The 16828-nt window shown below is 50.7% G+C and overlaps 4 protein-coding genes across 4 annotated transcripts; 1 reads left to right on the forward strand and 3 right to left on the reverse strand.

Moving 5' to 3' along the window:
* Positions 1-398: 398 nt before the first annotated feature.
* Positions 399-2175, reverse strand: PV10_01356 (uncharacterized protein; the record flags this gene model as incomplete). Its single annotated transcript, XM_016365559.1, has 2 exons — positions 399-1551; positions 1625-2175. 2 exons carry the CDS (start codon positions 2173-2175, stop codon positions 399-401), a joined length of 1704 nt encoding a protein of 567 aa, XP_016229208.1.
* A 1877-nt stretch (positions 2176-4052) lies between these two features.
* Positions 4053-6142, reverse strand: PV10_01357 (arginine metabolism regulation protein II; the record flags this gene model as incomplete). The annotated part of the gene is made up of 4 exons (XM_016365560.1): positions 4053-4931; positions 4984-5771; positions 5848-6020; positions 6084-6142. 4 exons carry the CDS (start codon positions 6140-6142, stop codon positions 4053-4055), a joined length of 1899 nt encoding a protein of 632 aa, XP_016229209.1.
* A 522-nt stretch (positions 6143-6664) lies between these two features.
* PV10_01358 (uncharacterized protein) lies at positions 6665-9737 on the reverse strand. Its single transcript, XM_016365561.1, has one exon. It carries the CDS (start codon positions 9563-9565, stop codon positions 6860-6862), a length of 2706 nt encoding a protein of 901 aa, XP_016229210.1. The 5' UTR covers positions 9566-9737; the 3' UTR covers positions 6665-6859.
* A 4227-nt stretch (positions 9738-13964) lies between these two features.
* On the forward strand, positions 13965-16726 carry PV10_01359 (uncharacterized protein). The gene is made up of 2 exons (XM_016365562.1): positions 13965-15403; positions 15453-16726. The coding sequence occupies exons 1-2, from the start codon at positions 14611-14613 to the stop codon at positions 16460-16462; spliced, it is 1803 nt and encodes a 600-aa protein (XP_016229211.1). The 5' UTR covers positions 13965-14610; the 3' UTR covers positions 16463-16726.
* Positions 16727-16828: the final 102 nt, after the last annotated feature.

Consider the following 16828-nt stretch of genomic DNA (forward strand, 5'->3'; position numbering starts at 1 on the left):
TATCTCTATCTCTATCTCTCCACTTCCCTCGTCCTGGGGATGATAGGATGGTGTCACGATGTTGACCCACCGTAGCGAGGTATGTAACGGCACGCCGTACACCTATGTGTCCATGCACTGCACGCACGTGAGTGACACCTTCTCATTCCTATCTTTTTCGTCATTCGAATTGTTTGATATGTCGTCTTCTTGTCTCTGCAGAGATGACTGACCAACCGCCGACTAGTTTCTTTGATAGTGGATATCTATATATATTCATTCTGAGATGAGACGAGATCATTGATATCATCATTCAAGGATCCATACAACGGATACAAAACATATTTCTCCTATTAAAAAGACAATGTCAAAGTCCATGTCGATATCGATATCGTTACCATTCCAATCGATCCTGATCCTCACCACATCTTCTCCCACGTCCTATGGATAACATTCATCTGAGCTAATCGTCGTCTCTCATTCTCAATCAAGCCGCCATCCTCCCAATGCTTACATTCTTCATCAATCTCTGCCTTTCCGCTGTACAAATCAGCCGTCTTGGAACTGACAAACTTTGTTTTCTTGTACACCTTCCAAAATGTAAACACCACCAGGGCGTACGCCAGTCCAAAGTACGAGGTGATGAATCCCTCGGTCGACCAGGGGACAAAGACGTCGAATCCAATGAAGATCATGACCACCCAGCCAAGGAAAATAGCAAAGTAAACCGTGTAAGGTGCATATGGGGATTTGTATGGTAAGGTGTCGCGATTCAAACCCTGTGCCTTGCAAGCGTTGAACCAGCCAATAAAGGTGATCATGAAACTGGTGTATGTGAGGATGAAAGCAATGGTGGTCAAAGACACGAACCAGTAAAACACCGTGATTGCCGAGTCCGAGGCTACCAGAAACGTGATACATGAGATAAGCGAAACGGTCAAGACGCAGTAGATGGGGATTCCGGCCTTGGTACACTTCATGAAGAACTTGGGTGCTTGACCGTCACGGGCAAGGGAATATAGTGTTCGGCTGGACGAGTACAGATAGGCGTTGCCGCATGACCAGCCAGATAGGAGGATCAGGGCGTTGATGAATCCTGGGAGGCCCTCGATACCGAGATTTTGAATCCCAATCACCCATGGTGACGCTGCGGCGCCAACGTCGCCGTTGTCGATGGCTGACATCAGTCGTTCGTCGCGAGAAGAGCAGATGATGCCCACACAGAGAACTCCGACCACATAGAAACCCACTAGTCGGTAGAAAACCAATTTGGCCACCCGAGGGATCGTTCGTCGAGGATTCTGGATCTCGCCGGCCGCGAGTGCGATCAAATCCGGGCCCGCAATGGTGAAGGCGGCATATCGAATGACACTCCACCAGCCGAGAAATCGACCCGTGTTCGGATCCGCGCTGTAGTACGGGTGCATCGCGAGACCGTTCTTCCAGTATCGGAAGCCATATGCGTCGCGACGAGGATTCCCGCCAACCATGGTGATGAAGGTGAGGAGGATCAGGCCCATGAGCAAGAGTATTTTAGTCGACGCCATGACGAACTCGGATTCACCGTACCACCTGTACGTACAGGTTAGTAATAGTACCACACACAAGCACATCTATCACGTGGGAAAGGGCTTGAGTTCCTCACCTGACAGCGACAAGATTGAGAAAAGTACATGTGACCAGGCACAAGGCAACCCAGACAGCAGCGTTGATGTCTGTGTTCCAGTATTGGACGACGGCAGCCACGGCGGCATATTCCGTGCACACAAGCATTGCCGTGGCGAAGAAATATGTCCATCCCATCGCGAACCCCAACGCTGGATCCACGTAGCGAGAGGCAAGTTCAAAGATGGTTCCTCGTACAGGTAGCCAGGCCGCCATCTCTGCCACGCACAAGTTACATGGCCAGATGAATAAGAGTCCCCAGAAAAGGTAGCCTAGAAACAACGACAGTGGGCCTGCACGCTTGAGACTGCCTCCGATTCCGACAAATAGACCAGTTCCAATGGATCCGCCGATCTGCATCAATTGGACATGTCGTGGTGAGAGGCCACGTTTGGTCTGTCGATATTTGTCCCATTGTGCTTGCGATAGACGGCGTTCGAAAACATCCCCATGCATAGTCTCGGATGGTGTGTCCGACGCCGACGTACCAATTCGGTCGGGGCTCACGTCTTGGGCCGATTTGACGTCCATTCTGATGGCGGTTCGCCTGGAGGACACCAGTGTTGGTATGTTATAAGTATCCAGTGGGTAGATATCAACTTAGGACCACGAGCAGGAGGAGAAATGGCATCTGAAGAGGGTTGAGAGCCCATAGATATATGCAGGGGAATGCGAAAGCCTGGTCAGCCTTTACAGTATATTGCCAGGCTCGAGGTTCGGCAGCAGATTGAATCATGTCGGTTATCGACCATTGCTATCAGAGACCGGTTCGTAAGGTCTCGCTGTCTCCTGCCATGCAACGACCACGTTGAGCTGCGATTGACCGATAAAGGAAAAGGGAGGCAGAGTAATTGCATAGCCCCGGTCTCAGTCATCCAGTCACGAAGCATCTTCTGAAGTCGACTAGTGGTGTATCGGATATTCCTTGCAATGATAAGACGCCGTTGAAGTTCTTGGACTGGTATCGACTTGCCAATAGCCTATAGGCTTTAGGAGATGATCCCTCATCCATTCGCCATAGAATGGGTTCAAGAGTGGACAGACATGACGGAGTATACCACCTGATGGCGACAGACTAGAGATAAGCCCGTCTTGGCCAAGATGGATTAAAGGAAGATTCAGGCTGTCCAGGCGTCTTCATCATATAGACTAGGCCTTGTCCAGAAGGCTTTGCGGGGATCAAGCAGTCTAGGCGGCACCATGGTGCGTCGGTGGAGTAGCTTAGCTCGGACTCAAAGTATACAAACCTTGCTTATCTCTCTCTCACGTCAATGCCAAAATCGACGGTTGTTCGAATTGTAGGTCCCGATAGACTTCGCTCTGATTCACTGGGTCTGATTTCGTGGGTAGAGCAGGCGTTCCAACTTCACTGTAAGTTCCCTAAACGCATCCATGGCATCTTCGATTTCGAGACCGATAGGGACACTTTCATGACCCTATCACCGAGGTCTCATCTCGTTGTTCTCAGACGGCCCGACGTTCCTTACCGAAACTGGGCCCTGGGTCCCCGGTCGCCCCGGCCCTCGTGGCCTTTTGAACGCCGGCGTCGTAGATCTCGCTGACTGCTACCGATTTTCGCCTCGGATTTGTCCACTATCTGATCACATCTCATCTCAAGTTGCACAGCTTACATGTGCATGTAATTAAGCGCGGCCTAGAGAGGGATATGATCCTAGAAGGATATTCGATCCCGACTCTCGGCATTTGGCACTCTTCGTTGGGTCGTCCCAAATTGCCCGAGTGAGTCGGTGAAGGTGGCGTTCCTAGGTCGGTAACATCAATCAAAATCAGAACTTTCCTCAACGCCATGTCCTTCCTTATTCTACGTTGTGGTGAACAAGTGGCAGCAGCGCTACTTGTATCGACGCTGGCTCAGGCCGCTCTTTCTAACCTAGCTTTCCACCCCGATGCTCTGGAAAGGGGATGGACAGGCTTCTCAACCCAACAGATGGGGTAATTTCTCTCCCCATACGCAGAGAGCCGTGTGTTTTATTCGTACATACAATGCACTGGTCGTTGCTGACAACATCGAGAATGCTAGGGAATCCATGCATTTGATCAAGGTAACAGAGAATGTCTTGCGTATTAACGGCGACCGTTTTGAGGTGCCCCCAATGAGCAAGCTGGGGCTAGGTGCAAGAATCGGCTGCGGATTGCGTTGAGGCCTAAGCATTGACCATCATGATTTTGTCTTTTGGGGGCTGCCCCATACAGTTTTGGCACAATGAGTGAGTTGTCGGGACATCTCGACCACATACCACTGCCAATAGAGCTCTCATACCGGAAGCGCTATGTCCGAAAGATCAACCCTGGAGCGCTGTCCGGTCTAGGTGTCACTTCATCCTAGGTTGAGTTGCATTTCGACCTCCAGAAAAGCTCATGATGGGTTTTGAGAACCATCGACATATTCATATGGCGAGGATTCTCCTCCCTGTGCGGCGCAAGACTGGCATCCAACCCGGCACCTCAGTCGAACCCTCATCGTCTTTCAAAGCCCAAGCCTGCTGAACAACTTCCCAAAGTGAGGTAATGTTGCCTATCCGGTGCTTGAGCATCCGGTTCCACCAACGGTACCAAACCTCACGCGCATCGCCACTTTCTGCTTCACAAGAAGCGATGAAGCCAGGCCAGGTAATTGTGGCCGCAAAATTGGTGTCATAACCTGCCCCCGCTTTAATATCTTCCAGGACTATTAATTGCTGCGCGACAAGTTGCACATACTGTGCCATCTCTGATTGGGAGCATGGCAGGATGCGTGTGTGATAGTACACGCGCAAGCTGTATGCGAAAGCGAGGACATGGTTCTTCGCCAGTTGAAATGGAATACTGGACTCGAGAGTGTCCGACTCTGAGGGAAACAGAAACGACAGCAACTCCGATTCTAACGACCATTGATCCAGCGCATCAGAGAGTTTCCTGCAAGCGGAGACCAGAGCCAAGGGAAGTGGGATCGCGTTTGACGCATAGTATGAGATATTCTGGGCCCTCAGAACCATCAGGCGCATGAGATGAGCAAGGGTTGGTGTGATGCCATATGTGACTTCGAGACCGTGTCCAGCGCTCGAGTATTGATAGTCGAGATCCATGTTATCGATGTCCTCATCTTCAGACCATGGTATCTGAGGCAGATCCAAGGAAGTTGTGTTTGCAAGAGTGGAGAGAAATGAGGAATTCGTAATGAGGCGATCCAGAAGCGGAGAGGCTCTTCCTTCAGCCCGCAGTTGTTTCCCCAGCCGAGCAACACCTTCCAAGTGTATCCAGTATTCGCTCATCGAACCCTCCATGACCTACAGATCAAGTTAACGACAAGGCGACATGACATTCTTAGTGACGACTTACATCCATCGATTGAAACGCCAGCATGGCCGAGATGATGGTCTCAAAATGGGATATGGCAACTTCTGACGTGCTCGCGAGGGTGTGATTCTCCGTGGAAGTGGCTGGCTCGTTGAAAGCTTTTTGTAGGGATGCGAAGGCCTTGGCGCGAAAAGATCGAGCTATCACATCAAAGGTGGAATCCCCGGACGAATCCGGCCCTCGAATCTGAAATGCCGAGCTTGCCAGTAAGGCATAGAAGACGGCAACATTACTGGCGGGAAGATCAGAGACTGGAGCTCCGAAACCAAAAATCAGATTTGCTGCTCCAACCATGGCGTTCGGGACATATATGGAAGCATAGGGGCTCTCTGGATGAGGAAGTGGCGGCAGGACGTTAGCAATGTTTTCTACATAGTTTTTCATCAGTCGATCAATCAGTGGATCTTGGAATATGGCTAGGCTCAGAGAGAATGCTGTTGGGGATGCCACAACAGAGGATCTTGCAATGGTTGTAATATCCTCAGTGTCTGGAACACCCGAAACCGAGTCGATATCAGCGTCAAAGATGGAAGGAGAAGCCAGCGTGTCGATGTCGGAAGTTGTGCTGGCGAACGGGCCTATCGTGGAGTAGTCCACATTGGAATCTGGATATTCAGGAGTCGCGTCTGTCAGTTGATGGAGGTTTGTTGGGAAAACGGTGAAACCGCCTCTTCTGAACGATATGAAGGGCAGGTTCTGAGCTTCATAGCTGTCGATATCCGCAAGCTGCTTGTCAACTTCATCAAGTTGAAACGGCCAGAGTCGAAGGCCTTTGAAATGAGTATCAGCACATTGATGTTGACAAGGATGAGAGACGTTTGCAGGTGCATGAATGCCCGTACATACCCTCCAATGTCATCGCCTGCCGCTTGATAGCGGAAGGCGCAACAGTATCCTCATCGGTAACCCAGTACAACTTCAAGTCATAGCCTTCACATGGGAGATTGGACTTCTTGCATCGCAGGCACTTAGGGCGGCTAGCATCACATTTGACCTTGCGACCACGGCAGGTCCAACATCTGGAGTGTGTCCGTCAGATCAATCCTTCAAAGTAAAGAGAGTCAAAGGGCGAACGGACGTACCCTGTAAATGTCTTGGTCTTTGGCTTGAATTCTCTGGTTCTCTTTTGAGGGTTTGGCATGTCTACGGCGAGTGTCAAAGCTCATGATTTGAGTCCATCATGCTTGACGACGGACGAGGCAATGCCGTCGAGGCCGCTGAGGGCTTATCTTTCAAGTATTCCCGCGTATCTGGCTGAGATCCCCGGAAGTGAATATGAGATAGTCTCCGAGGGATATCTAGGAGGATACAACTTGTAGCACTGTCGAAGTGATAGAGGAGGGTTCCTCTATATAGAGCACAACAAGATGGCGTATCGTTGATATGATGCGAAGTCAACCCGATACTGATTGGCTTAGATATGGACATGCCAAGGCTTGGGGACTACATCGGAGCACTTAGGCCAGCGGGCTGATATCTACGGTGAAGTGAGAAGCACTACTGACAGCGTATTTTCAGAGACGAATCAAGAGACAGGGACGGACTGGAAGCGTGGTGCTGGCTCAAGCCTCCTACGCCTGAAGGAGACCGGGGTATGCATTAATTGCCTCCTTTTGTCGTACAAGAAACGCTCTAGGCTGGCGCAGGGATTATGAAAAGATTTTGTCGGGAATATCACTTCCGCAAACACTATATGGTAAACAACTATATTCCCTCGCCATGCTCATGAGGCATAACCTTGTCAACATATTTCGTCCTATGCATTCCTAGCTAGTAGCACTTCCTAATGCGTGACCTTCAAAGCATCACACTGTTGGAGTTCACAAAAGAGACCTCGGTAGTAAATGCCTCATCACCGTTAATATCTGGCCCTGCCGGATGCATTTAGCTCATGCTTCTGCCTCCTCGCAAGGTCTCGAGCTGCTTTGGCGGCTTGATATTGCCTCGCGTGCTCTAAAAGATCTTGATAATCCTCGTCATCACTTTCATCGAGTTCAGTAGCGCTAGTCGTGGCATGAGAAAGGCTGTCGGTGCGTACAGGATGTCCGCCAACTGCCACATTGGACAATTGTCTGAGTAACTCGAGGTCAATCAAAGGTTGCTGTTGTGTTCTCATGATCGGCTTCGATCGGCTGGTTTTCAGACGGGGAGGCACTGCCGGAACTGGCGGTAGTGCCCTGTCTGGTGCCTTTGTTGGCGGATGTGTTGGTGTTGTTGGTGGTCGTGGGAAATATTTCGCCCCTTCTTCTGATTCTGACGCACTTGTGCTGTAATTAATATAAGTGAAGGCGCCGTGGTCGACTGATTCTCCAAAAGACAGACGCGGGTCAACCTCGCTATCATTCTTGTGCATCATGTTCCAGCGCATCGCAGGCTGGTCCTGGTTGTCCGTGTCTGGCCTCGTCGACGCGTCCAATTGACCTGCATGGTAATGCTTTCGAAGCCCGCCCCTTCGAGATGGCTCACGGGATCGTGGGCTTTCTCCCACCACCGTGTCAGAAAGTCCATCGAAATTGAAAGATGCCAAAGAACTGGCAGACATAGTTCCAGGAGTGGTGCTGATGGAGATAGTCCTGTGCAAAGAAGGCGTGTTGATTGGGGCACGAAGAATGTCGGCGTCCGGGAGAATTAGCTGCTGTTGAGCCTGTCTACGCTCTCTGCTTAAAGATGGCCCATCTACTGCGGATGGAGATTTCACACCATCATTGAGCAATCGACTCGATGAAGCGGTTGCTCGTAATTTTGGAGTCGAGGTCTCTGGAGGCCGAGGTTTCTCAGCTGCACAATGAAGAAGCGTCGAATCAGCAAACTGCCTGATGTGACTGGCCAACTTTGCCTCTAGACCTTCGCTTGTCAATCGCGCAAAGGGGTCTCGTTCCAAGCATTGCAGTGTCAGCTGGATGATGGGACCGACAGCATGTAAAGTTTGATTGCCTTCTTTTTTCGCTTTCTTCTCTGCATCATTCTGAAGGGTTTGCGCCCAGAGGAAGACCTGGCCAAGGTTGGCGTGGAAGCTTGCGTCGGCCAAGCCACCTCCTCTACCAGCATTTCGATTCTTTGAAGCCCGATGTCGCGAAAAGGAACTATAGCTGCGCTTGCAAAGTATGGTCAAGATGTCCAAAATCACGGCGCCAAGGGAGAAAACATCCGAGGAAAACATGTCATCCTCGACCGATTGCCAGGTCTGGACGACAGCACTCCGCCCTTCAAATGCAGAAGCAAACACAGGATTGCTTCGATTTGAACTGCCCGTCTTCCGGCCACTTGAGCTTGTCGATGAGATGATTGAAGCGGGTTTCGACGGTTTGGCTCGAGCGGTCCCTTGTGTTGATATTGACTTGTTGTCAGCAGCCGACCTGACATTGCGCTCGCGTGGCTGATGACTAGGGAGCCTGTCAGGGCCGATTGCTGCGCTTAGCCTCAGTCTAGCGTGTTTGCCTCGAGATGTAGGCTCATAGCGAAACGTAGCGGTAGATCCTGGCCGGCTACTCGAAACACTTCTGCCATCTCCAGATGTGCCAGTGCGTAACTTACGGGCAGATCGGCCTCCTGACGGTAATGATACAGCCACAGAGCCAGTGTTCTGGATTGTAATGGCCCTCTTCCACCTCTCCGGGGGTGCGTATTGATAAGGCTCAATCTCATCAGACCGAACGGTATCACGCAAGACACCATCGCCGTCTAACATGCCGAGTGATATGCGGAAGGTGTCATCGATCTGGATGTTGGAAGGCCGTATAGCTCCATGATATTCACCATTGTCGTGTAGCCACGCCAAGGCGCTGGCCAGACAGTGAGGCCAATTGATGAGATGACCATGTCGCACGGATTTGGGAAGGATATTGAACGACTTTGGCGGGTCGACGAGAAAGCTTTTCAAGTTCCATTCAGCTGCAGGAAGTGACAGGACGTTGAGGACTCCTTGCTGCAGGTAGGATCCGAAAACGGAGGTGACATGTTCGTGGCAAAGCTTTCGACTTGAAGCAATTTCTGCGAGGACGTCATCTTCAGTGAGGTCCTTGTCGAGAACGATCCGTCGCCGGAGAACGACCTTTGACGACTCAAGAGGCAAGCGAACCCGATCAGTCGCATCGTGTCCCTTTGGGAAAACCAAGGACTTCAGGCTCAGAGGCACCACAGGGACCGTTTCCTCATCAGCATAACGAATATGTTCACCTTCCCCTACAACTCTAGTCAAATAGCGGAATTGATTCTTGTAGAAGCGTTTATCCAAGGCACGATCCGGTTCATAACTGAGTCGGAGCTCTGGGACAGCACTTTCCACGACTGGCAAGTCTTCATCATCATAAGAGTCGTCTATGATACCGAAGATCTGATCAGGGACATTGGTGGCAACGAGGACCAGGAAAAATCGCTTAGCCCGGGTCAAGATCCAGTCCAGATAGGTGTCATCGGTGAGGTCTCCTCCAAAGTATAGGGGTCGTTGCAGCAATTCTTGTTCACTGGGTCGGAGGTGGGAGTGGACGTAAGCAGATGTTACTGTCTCTTGAACACGCTCATCCGTCCACCAAGACACTGACGAAGTTGTCATTGTTGATTTCATGGCCTATTCCCCATCGACGTAGAACAGCATGTCGGGGTGAGAGTCGGACAGATGAAGACTGGGGCCTTTGTCATTTCAGGGTCGAGAGGAAAGCATCCCAGATGGGACGGGGGATGCGGGTCACAAGCATATTTAGGTGGAAGGAGTCTGGGGTGAGATGCTGCGAGCATGGCGACTAATATGGCTAATTTCCAAGATCAAACCCCGGATCCACGTCCAATGAGACAAACAAGTGGATGGGCAATTCTAACATTCGTTGAGAGAACAGCGGGATCGCACGAAAGGCGACAAAAGAATAGACGTCGACACGAGCACACAAAGACTCACTCCTTGGTGGTACAGTGTGCTAGGGTATGCTCACAACCAGGCCCAAGAAGGTGTGGTTGTGATTGAAGGTGGGGGTGTGAGATAAGTGTGCTGACCATGTTTGGGACTAAGAAGTCTATCCTGCTCTTATCTCGCCGATTAAGAGCCAATTGAAGTCGACTCTACATGCAAACTGGACGGCCTAAAATGATTCCTCTGCCGAAGTCCCAAGCCCAGGCGTACCGACCAGGGATTTCTCGGATGTATGCATAGGCTGGGGGGTGCCACCTACGCAGAGTTTGATCAGGAGACACAAAAGTTATAAAAGATCGACCTGGTTTGCATATGTACAGGCATTTGTTCTCCAGGGCCAACATATTTTGAGGAAGTACGGATCGATGTGACAGGTGGGCGACTCGTGAAACCCTAGGCTTCACATAGTACTGTTGTACATGATTGGCCGCTCCTCAAAAATATTGCTCTGGCAAGTCTGCTCGCTCGTGTCATCCGGAAACTCATAATCTGCCGAGTCAGCACTTTGCTCAAGGGTCATTGAGACTGTGTCTAAAAGCAAGCTCGCTTGCTGGACGCGGAATCCTTTGCCATGGACCGTGATGGTGGCCCTGCCCTGCAAAAAGAAAATGCTCCAGGGCGATAGACAGGCACATGGTCAGGGGGATCGGCCACCTCCACGGTTGCGATTCGTCTGTTGTAGCAGGCTCGGCGGCCTTGCATGCCTGGCAAAGGCTGAGGGCAACGTTGCTCTCCCTAGGCACGCTGTTTCTTATTCAGTGCTAGAGGATAGAACCCGCATGTTTTGCGCCAACAACGCATTACCAAGTGTTCTTATCAAGTGCACCTCGTGGCTTTATCTATTGTTACGTTGACGGTACGCAATCAGCGCGCAATGCATGAGTGGCACTCAGTCCAGCCCTGTAGTGGGCTCCCCAAGACTCGGAGACAACTTCTGGCTTCTCGCATCCGGCCCCAAGCCTGCCGGATCCTGGGCGTTAAAGGACTAGCGGCGAGTGCCACGAGGAGCGGGCACGAGCGGGTGGGATGAGCTGACCAGGGGGGGCATTCATGATCACACCCGATCCCGGTGTCGTCCCAACTTTATACTCCATACATCCTGAACAGAACCCGGGACAGTCAAAAGCCAAAGGGAAACGATGGGCAAATGTAACTACAGTCGAAGGTATGCTTATTAGACCAGTCAGCAACAGTATCTCAGATCAAGGAACCGACCAATTATCTTATAGAGATGCCATTAGGGATCGATATTGGTTACTTTCTCTAACCTGGGAGCCGCCCGAAGGAAGCAGAGCAGGGGACGTCATCCCTGCTCTGTGGGATGCACCAACTCTTGGTATGCAGGCACAATGATGATGCTGATAATGATATAACGCCACGAACGCGTTCATAAGCCCGAGCCAATCCATTGTTCCATTGACGGTGTCTCGTGCCTTGGCTATGAGATACAGGATTACCATCGAGTTTGAGCAGTTACATTTTATGTAGATATCTCACTGTGGGGGACAGGGTCACCTGGTCAGTTTTAAACAACAGGCGAGACCGTAGCTCTTCTACGGGAACAAATGATGCACCACCGCTTCAAAGTTAAATAGCCTAAAAATTCCGACGAAAGCTTGATCACAGTCTGGGATTGCCTTGCGACTGTCGAAGATATATAAATATGTACTCGTCACACTCGTGTGTTGCTTGAGAGCACATGCCCTGGGAGCCAATAATCTTAGCCTCTGATCAAGATTTCAGATTGGCACAAAGTGCTGAGCCTTGATCGATTGTAGGTGGGTCGATGCAGAACATGTTTGTTGTGTCCACTGTCTAATGAGGGAGAGCAATTCACATCCCAACGAGGCGTATCTCGATGTGTATCATGGGCTCATCGCTTGATATCGCGTATGTGGTTAAACTTCAACGCTCGTCTAGGAAGGAGGATTGTGCAGTTCTGAAATAGGCTAGCACATAAAGAGTGCCGAGGCATACGGTCACGTGCATATTACCACGACCGCATCAAGCTGCACGAGGAGTCAGTTTGAGGGTTGGTTATGGAAGAGGTGCTTATCTAATTGGACAAATATTCGTGGTATGACATAGGATGAAGGCAAGCGATTCAACACGGCGAATGTCATGCATATTGACAGGAGAGCTAGGCGGAAGCCGGTTTCAAGAAGGGGTCTCAGGATTCTATTGACAGCCTCGTGGCTCACCGCTCTAAAGTAGACGCTGTGTAATCATAAAATCCCTCTATAAGGTAGCTTACACCTGACTATTGCTGAGATGACATTACTACGGAGAAATAAAGCTATGGGGCAGCATCGGTACTCATGCAAACAATTTGTTCTACTTTTTGTTGCCGAGGTCCAGGCATTCTATTCACAGTAGGACTGGGGTTTGAGGATGTACATATGTATGTTGTATACATGTATCACGTAAGGTGAGAGGGACTTGGGCTCCAAGAGAAATTCCGCAACAGTGCCGCTGTTGCCATTTTGTTTGAACAAGCAAAAATACCTACTAAAACTAATGAGCCAAGATACGCAGCAAATATTAAATCGCTTCAAAAACTATATAAATCGTCTTGTTTACGGAGTACATACTGTGGCGCACTGGCACTATTGAGCCAACTGCTCGGTAGACGTCTTTACAATAATGTCCGAGGCTTGACCTCGCAAGGCAGCGCAAGAATGCAAATAAAGAGTTTTTTAGGTAAGTGCAATGTACGTACATAATCTTCAGTGGGAGAGTGCCTTCCCAGGTACGTACCCACGTACGCCGCCCTCCTCATCGATCTTCCCGCATCAATCATCTTGCAGTTTCCATTGCAGCTGAAAAAACGGTGAAAGTCGACGCCCAAGCAAATTGTCAGTCTAAAGATCAACTCTGGCCCCAGGAGTCTCTCTGTTGAAACCATACAACACATGTCTAATTATTAGTACGCATCCTGCAAGTGAGGGATTTCAGCCTTTCCTTGATTGTGTTGTCTATTTCTACATTGCCAGCAGGTCAAAAGCACAGATCACCCGGTTGATTGTACTGATTACATACTCCGTAGTTGGTTCGGCCAATTGGCTAGCCAAGCCAATCTCGTATCCAGTAGGGAATTATTTGTTAATATTGAGTACATACTCCGTAAGTTGGTCAAAAAATCATGGCCCTAATGCCCTTGGAACCATAGTTTTTGAGAACCAGCGACATCCTAAGCGACGCTGGGTACCTCGAGTGTGTTGTGCCTCCCGTTGAAAGAGATGGTTTTCTAACGGTGAAATGGGGGCTTGTGGTTGGTACAGTTTGGGCGCCTTGGGCGCCACAGAAGCCTTGGATCATGCTTCGGGGGGCTTGCATAACCCATGTCACATGTGCGTGCTCAGGGTCCTCAAGGCCAGTTTGACCAAAAAAGTACTCCGTATTGCCATAGCTCTAACCTCCAAAGTCGGTGCCATTATTTTTAGGTTAACAATAGACGTGTACGACTCCAATGCGCTAAGCTCCTCGTATCCCAAATCTGCACCCAGACAAATTGGGTATGCAGAGAAAAGTGGTTCAGAGCAGGGCGTATCTGTTGATTGTTTGTTTCAGTGAGTAGTACTCTGCTTACTGAGCATCTTTGGACTCGTCAATAACGAGTCAAGCAGCGTGCAGGTTTGCCCTGTCGTGTCTGCCTGCAGAATTCTGGATGCCTGGCTAGAGGCAAGTGTGCAGTCGCCTAGGTACCTAGGACCTAAGTAGGACGGTAGCTGGTAGCTGGTAGCTGGTGCCTGGTGGGACTCTGCGGAAACTCAGAGTTTCAGGCATAACAAGTCGCCCGTGGGGCCCGAGGGGCTCGAGGGGCCGGCACAGGCGACCGAGGAGACCACTTGGCCCCTGTTGGCCCCAGCACAGCTAAAGTGGATCTCTGCTTGCCCCAGCGCCAGTTCCCTGTGGCTTTGTACGATCTATCAGAGTCTAGAACGCGCCAAATCTTCTTTACTATGCTCGAAACATCCAGCAAACCTCTCAAAGGCCAACAGTCTTGCATCTTGCTATTGTCCACACCGTCGATCCGCTTCGATGTTCTGCATGTCAAGAACACAATCCAGTCCCTAGCCTCGTAGCCACCAAGCCCACTCCGACACTCGTCTTTGCCTACCCCGTTCTACAGCTGGCCATCCATGCCTTCTGCATATACTCTCGCCCTCGCCCTCACCCTCACCCTCACACACACAGATGCCCACGTACCAACAGAGTCTGGGCTTTTTGCTGCCAGTTGTGCACGGATCTTTTATTCCCTCTCATCTCTTGTCTAAGCCATTGTGAAACATCTCTGGCGAACTCTCAATTCCACATCTCTTGCCGATCATCCATTCATCCATTCATCCATTCTCCTCACACTCTCGCTCTTATTCCATCCGTTCGGCACATCTTGTCCACGCTCCTTGTGCGACTCGACCCTCTAACTCTTCCAGCTTAGTTCTTTATTTTCATGGTCGCTGCTCTATTCCGCCTGGTCTTCCTCATTGCAACCGCTTGTCCACGACCGCAAAGCCAGCTTGCAGCCCACCACCATCTGCGAGTAGGTGCACAACAGACTCAAAGTCGGCTCGTGCTCTCGACCCCGCGACATTTGGCCTACTCCCAATCCTTCACCCATGACCTCTTCAACTGAACCTTAACCCACCCACCCCGAAAAAAGGCATTTAACTACAGCCAAAGACTTGTCCAGCGGGACGACTCCAATGAGCTCTCAGGCTTTCTCATTGGAAATCGAGTCCTTCGTACCAAAACAGCAGCCCGTTGTGGTCCAAGTCCAGGAAGTACCCATCTCATCGCCAGTGGACGAGTTACCCTCTAAATCAGTGAGCGCAGAACCCGTTCTGCTCGAGGATCAGTTTGGGGATGGCGTTTTTGAAGGTCCAAGAGGTTGGAATCAGGCTACAATCATGAAAGGTTCCGATCCATGGTGTGAGGCCGTTCCCACCCACGAAACCGCCACTTGCCACGAGAACATAGACGAGAAAGAGATGGCCGAGTATCAGGAGATGATTAAGAGGCGGCCAACTATGAGGCTACCTGCCTTTCGCCCTGTTGAGTGGGCATCCCCGCCTCGAAGGTATTTGGATGGCCGCCTCACTGGACATGCAGAATTGGCGCGGGCGGGGACTTTTGACAGTCTTGCATCCCCCTCTACGTCTCATCAGAGATATCCAGACATGTCTCGATGCTCTCAAACCCTGTCTTGGCCGCTTGCCTCTCGCGAGAGCTCTTCCCTCGCCCCATACTATGGCTGTCGACCACCTCTACTCACTCCGCCCGAAGACGTAGACTCCTTCGATTGGGGTACAGTCCCAAAGACAGAGTCGAGGTTCAGAACGGCGGCCGATAGTCACACTCATGACAGTCAAACCCAGAGCCAATTCCGACCGTCTCCAAGTTCACGACCGTCAGAAATCCAAATGCCGCTCCCCGCATCACTCCCAACGGATGACAATGGTCTTGGGAACTGGCTTGGCCGGGCTTCTAACCATCTAGGTGAGCACAATCTAAAGGTTACTGTAGTCAGCACTGACGTGACAATTAGTTTCTCACATCAACGACTCCTTCGCCCAAGGACAAATTCAAATGGTCGTTCAGGCACTTCCGTCCCAAGCCAAACACACAGCAAGTAAGCCAACCTTTGAGAAGGTTGTAGAGCTTGTTCAAGCCCAGTTTGCACTCTCGCCTTACATCACCATCACCCACGCCGTGTCGCAAGTCATCAGTATGGATGAGGTACCTGCCTCACCCCCAGCCACCCCCAGCACCACCTATACCAGTGACGACTATTTCCAGAATCAAACCATTTTCACCCATGCAGCCGTTGTTCCTGCATACCACAGCTTGACACAGTCGAGCGGGGTCCTATCTCAGCGTCCAACGAGCATCATTGCCGCACCCAGTTCCATTCATATCACCACTCTCGAACGCTACATCCCTCCGACCACGCCCCAAGAGGTGGATGACTTCTTCAGCCTTAGTAGGAAATCATACCTTTCCGACCGACTGCTGGAGCTCTCAGCGAACAATGGGAGTCTACTGTTGGTTTACCCCACCAAAGCTGGGGCCATGACTTTTGCCAACAAATACGTAGGTCCAGTCATCGAACCATTCCTCCGCCAATTCATTATTCTCAACGATTTATTTTCCCACGTTGCTTCAAGCCTTGGTCGCCTGGCTTCTTTGGACAACATGAAATCCTTTGACGAACTCGAAACAGCGGTCCAAGCAATGTGCCGGACACTTGGGCAGCGTGCGCCTGCGCGAGGTCTACACACACGATATGACCTAGTGCATGCCGAAACGGCAGGTGTTGTACTCGAACGCGCCGTGTGGAAGGAATGGTTTTTGGAACAAGAACAACCCCGGCTGCGTCAGAATCTAGTGGATTATCACAAGGCTGGTGGTCGAATGCCTACACGGGCGGCCAGAGTCGAGGTAACTCCGACCATGCTAGCGAGAGAGGTGGTGGAAGGAATCAGGTCCAGCCGAGAGCCAGCAGGCGATGTGGAGATCGAGGTGGGAGTGTTTGTCATCAGAAGATCTATTGTTTAATTTTGACATTACATGTCACCAGAGATGGGAGCTGGGATCTTGGTCAAAAAATGCAATCATCAGCAAGGCGTTGGAGGATGAAATTCAAAGCGGAATTGGAATCAGTACATGACGAGAGATGATATACCCCGGATACTATAATGCTACCAGTATTGACACTGCTCTTTGAAGCGTGTGCCAGATAACTCCCGCATAGGTAGAGCGGGCGACCTTGCATTGCCCTAGATAGGTGAATTCTGAAACTTGCTGCAATTCGAAACATAATGATGGTCGGTAGTTGACGTTGGAGTCAAGCTCTTTTTGGTGGTTGGGTAAGCTTCGCGCAGTTGGGCCCGGGCATGTCAAGCCTGGTTAAGCCTGGGCGGT

The sequence above is a fragment of the Exophiala mesophila genome (assembly GCF_000836275.1).
Source record: "Exophiala mesophila strain CBS 40295 unplaced genomic scaffold supercont1.1, whole genome shotgun sequence".
NCBI classification, from domain to species: Eukaryota; Fungi; Ascomycota; class Eurotiomycetes; order Chaetothyriales; family Herpotrichiellaceae; genus Exophiala; species Exophiala mesophila.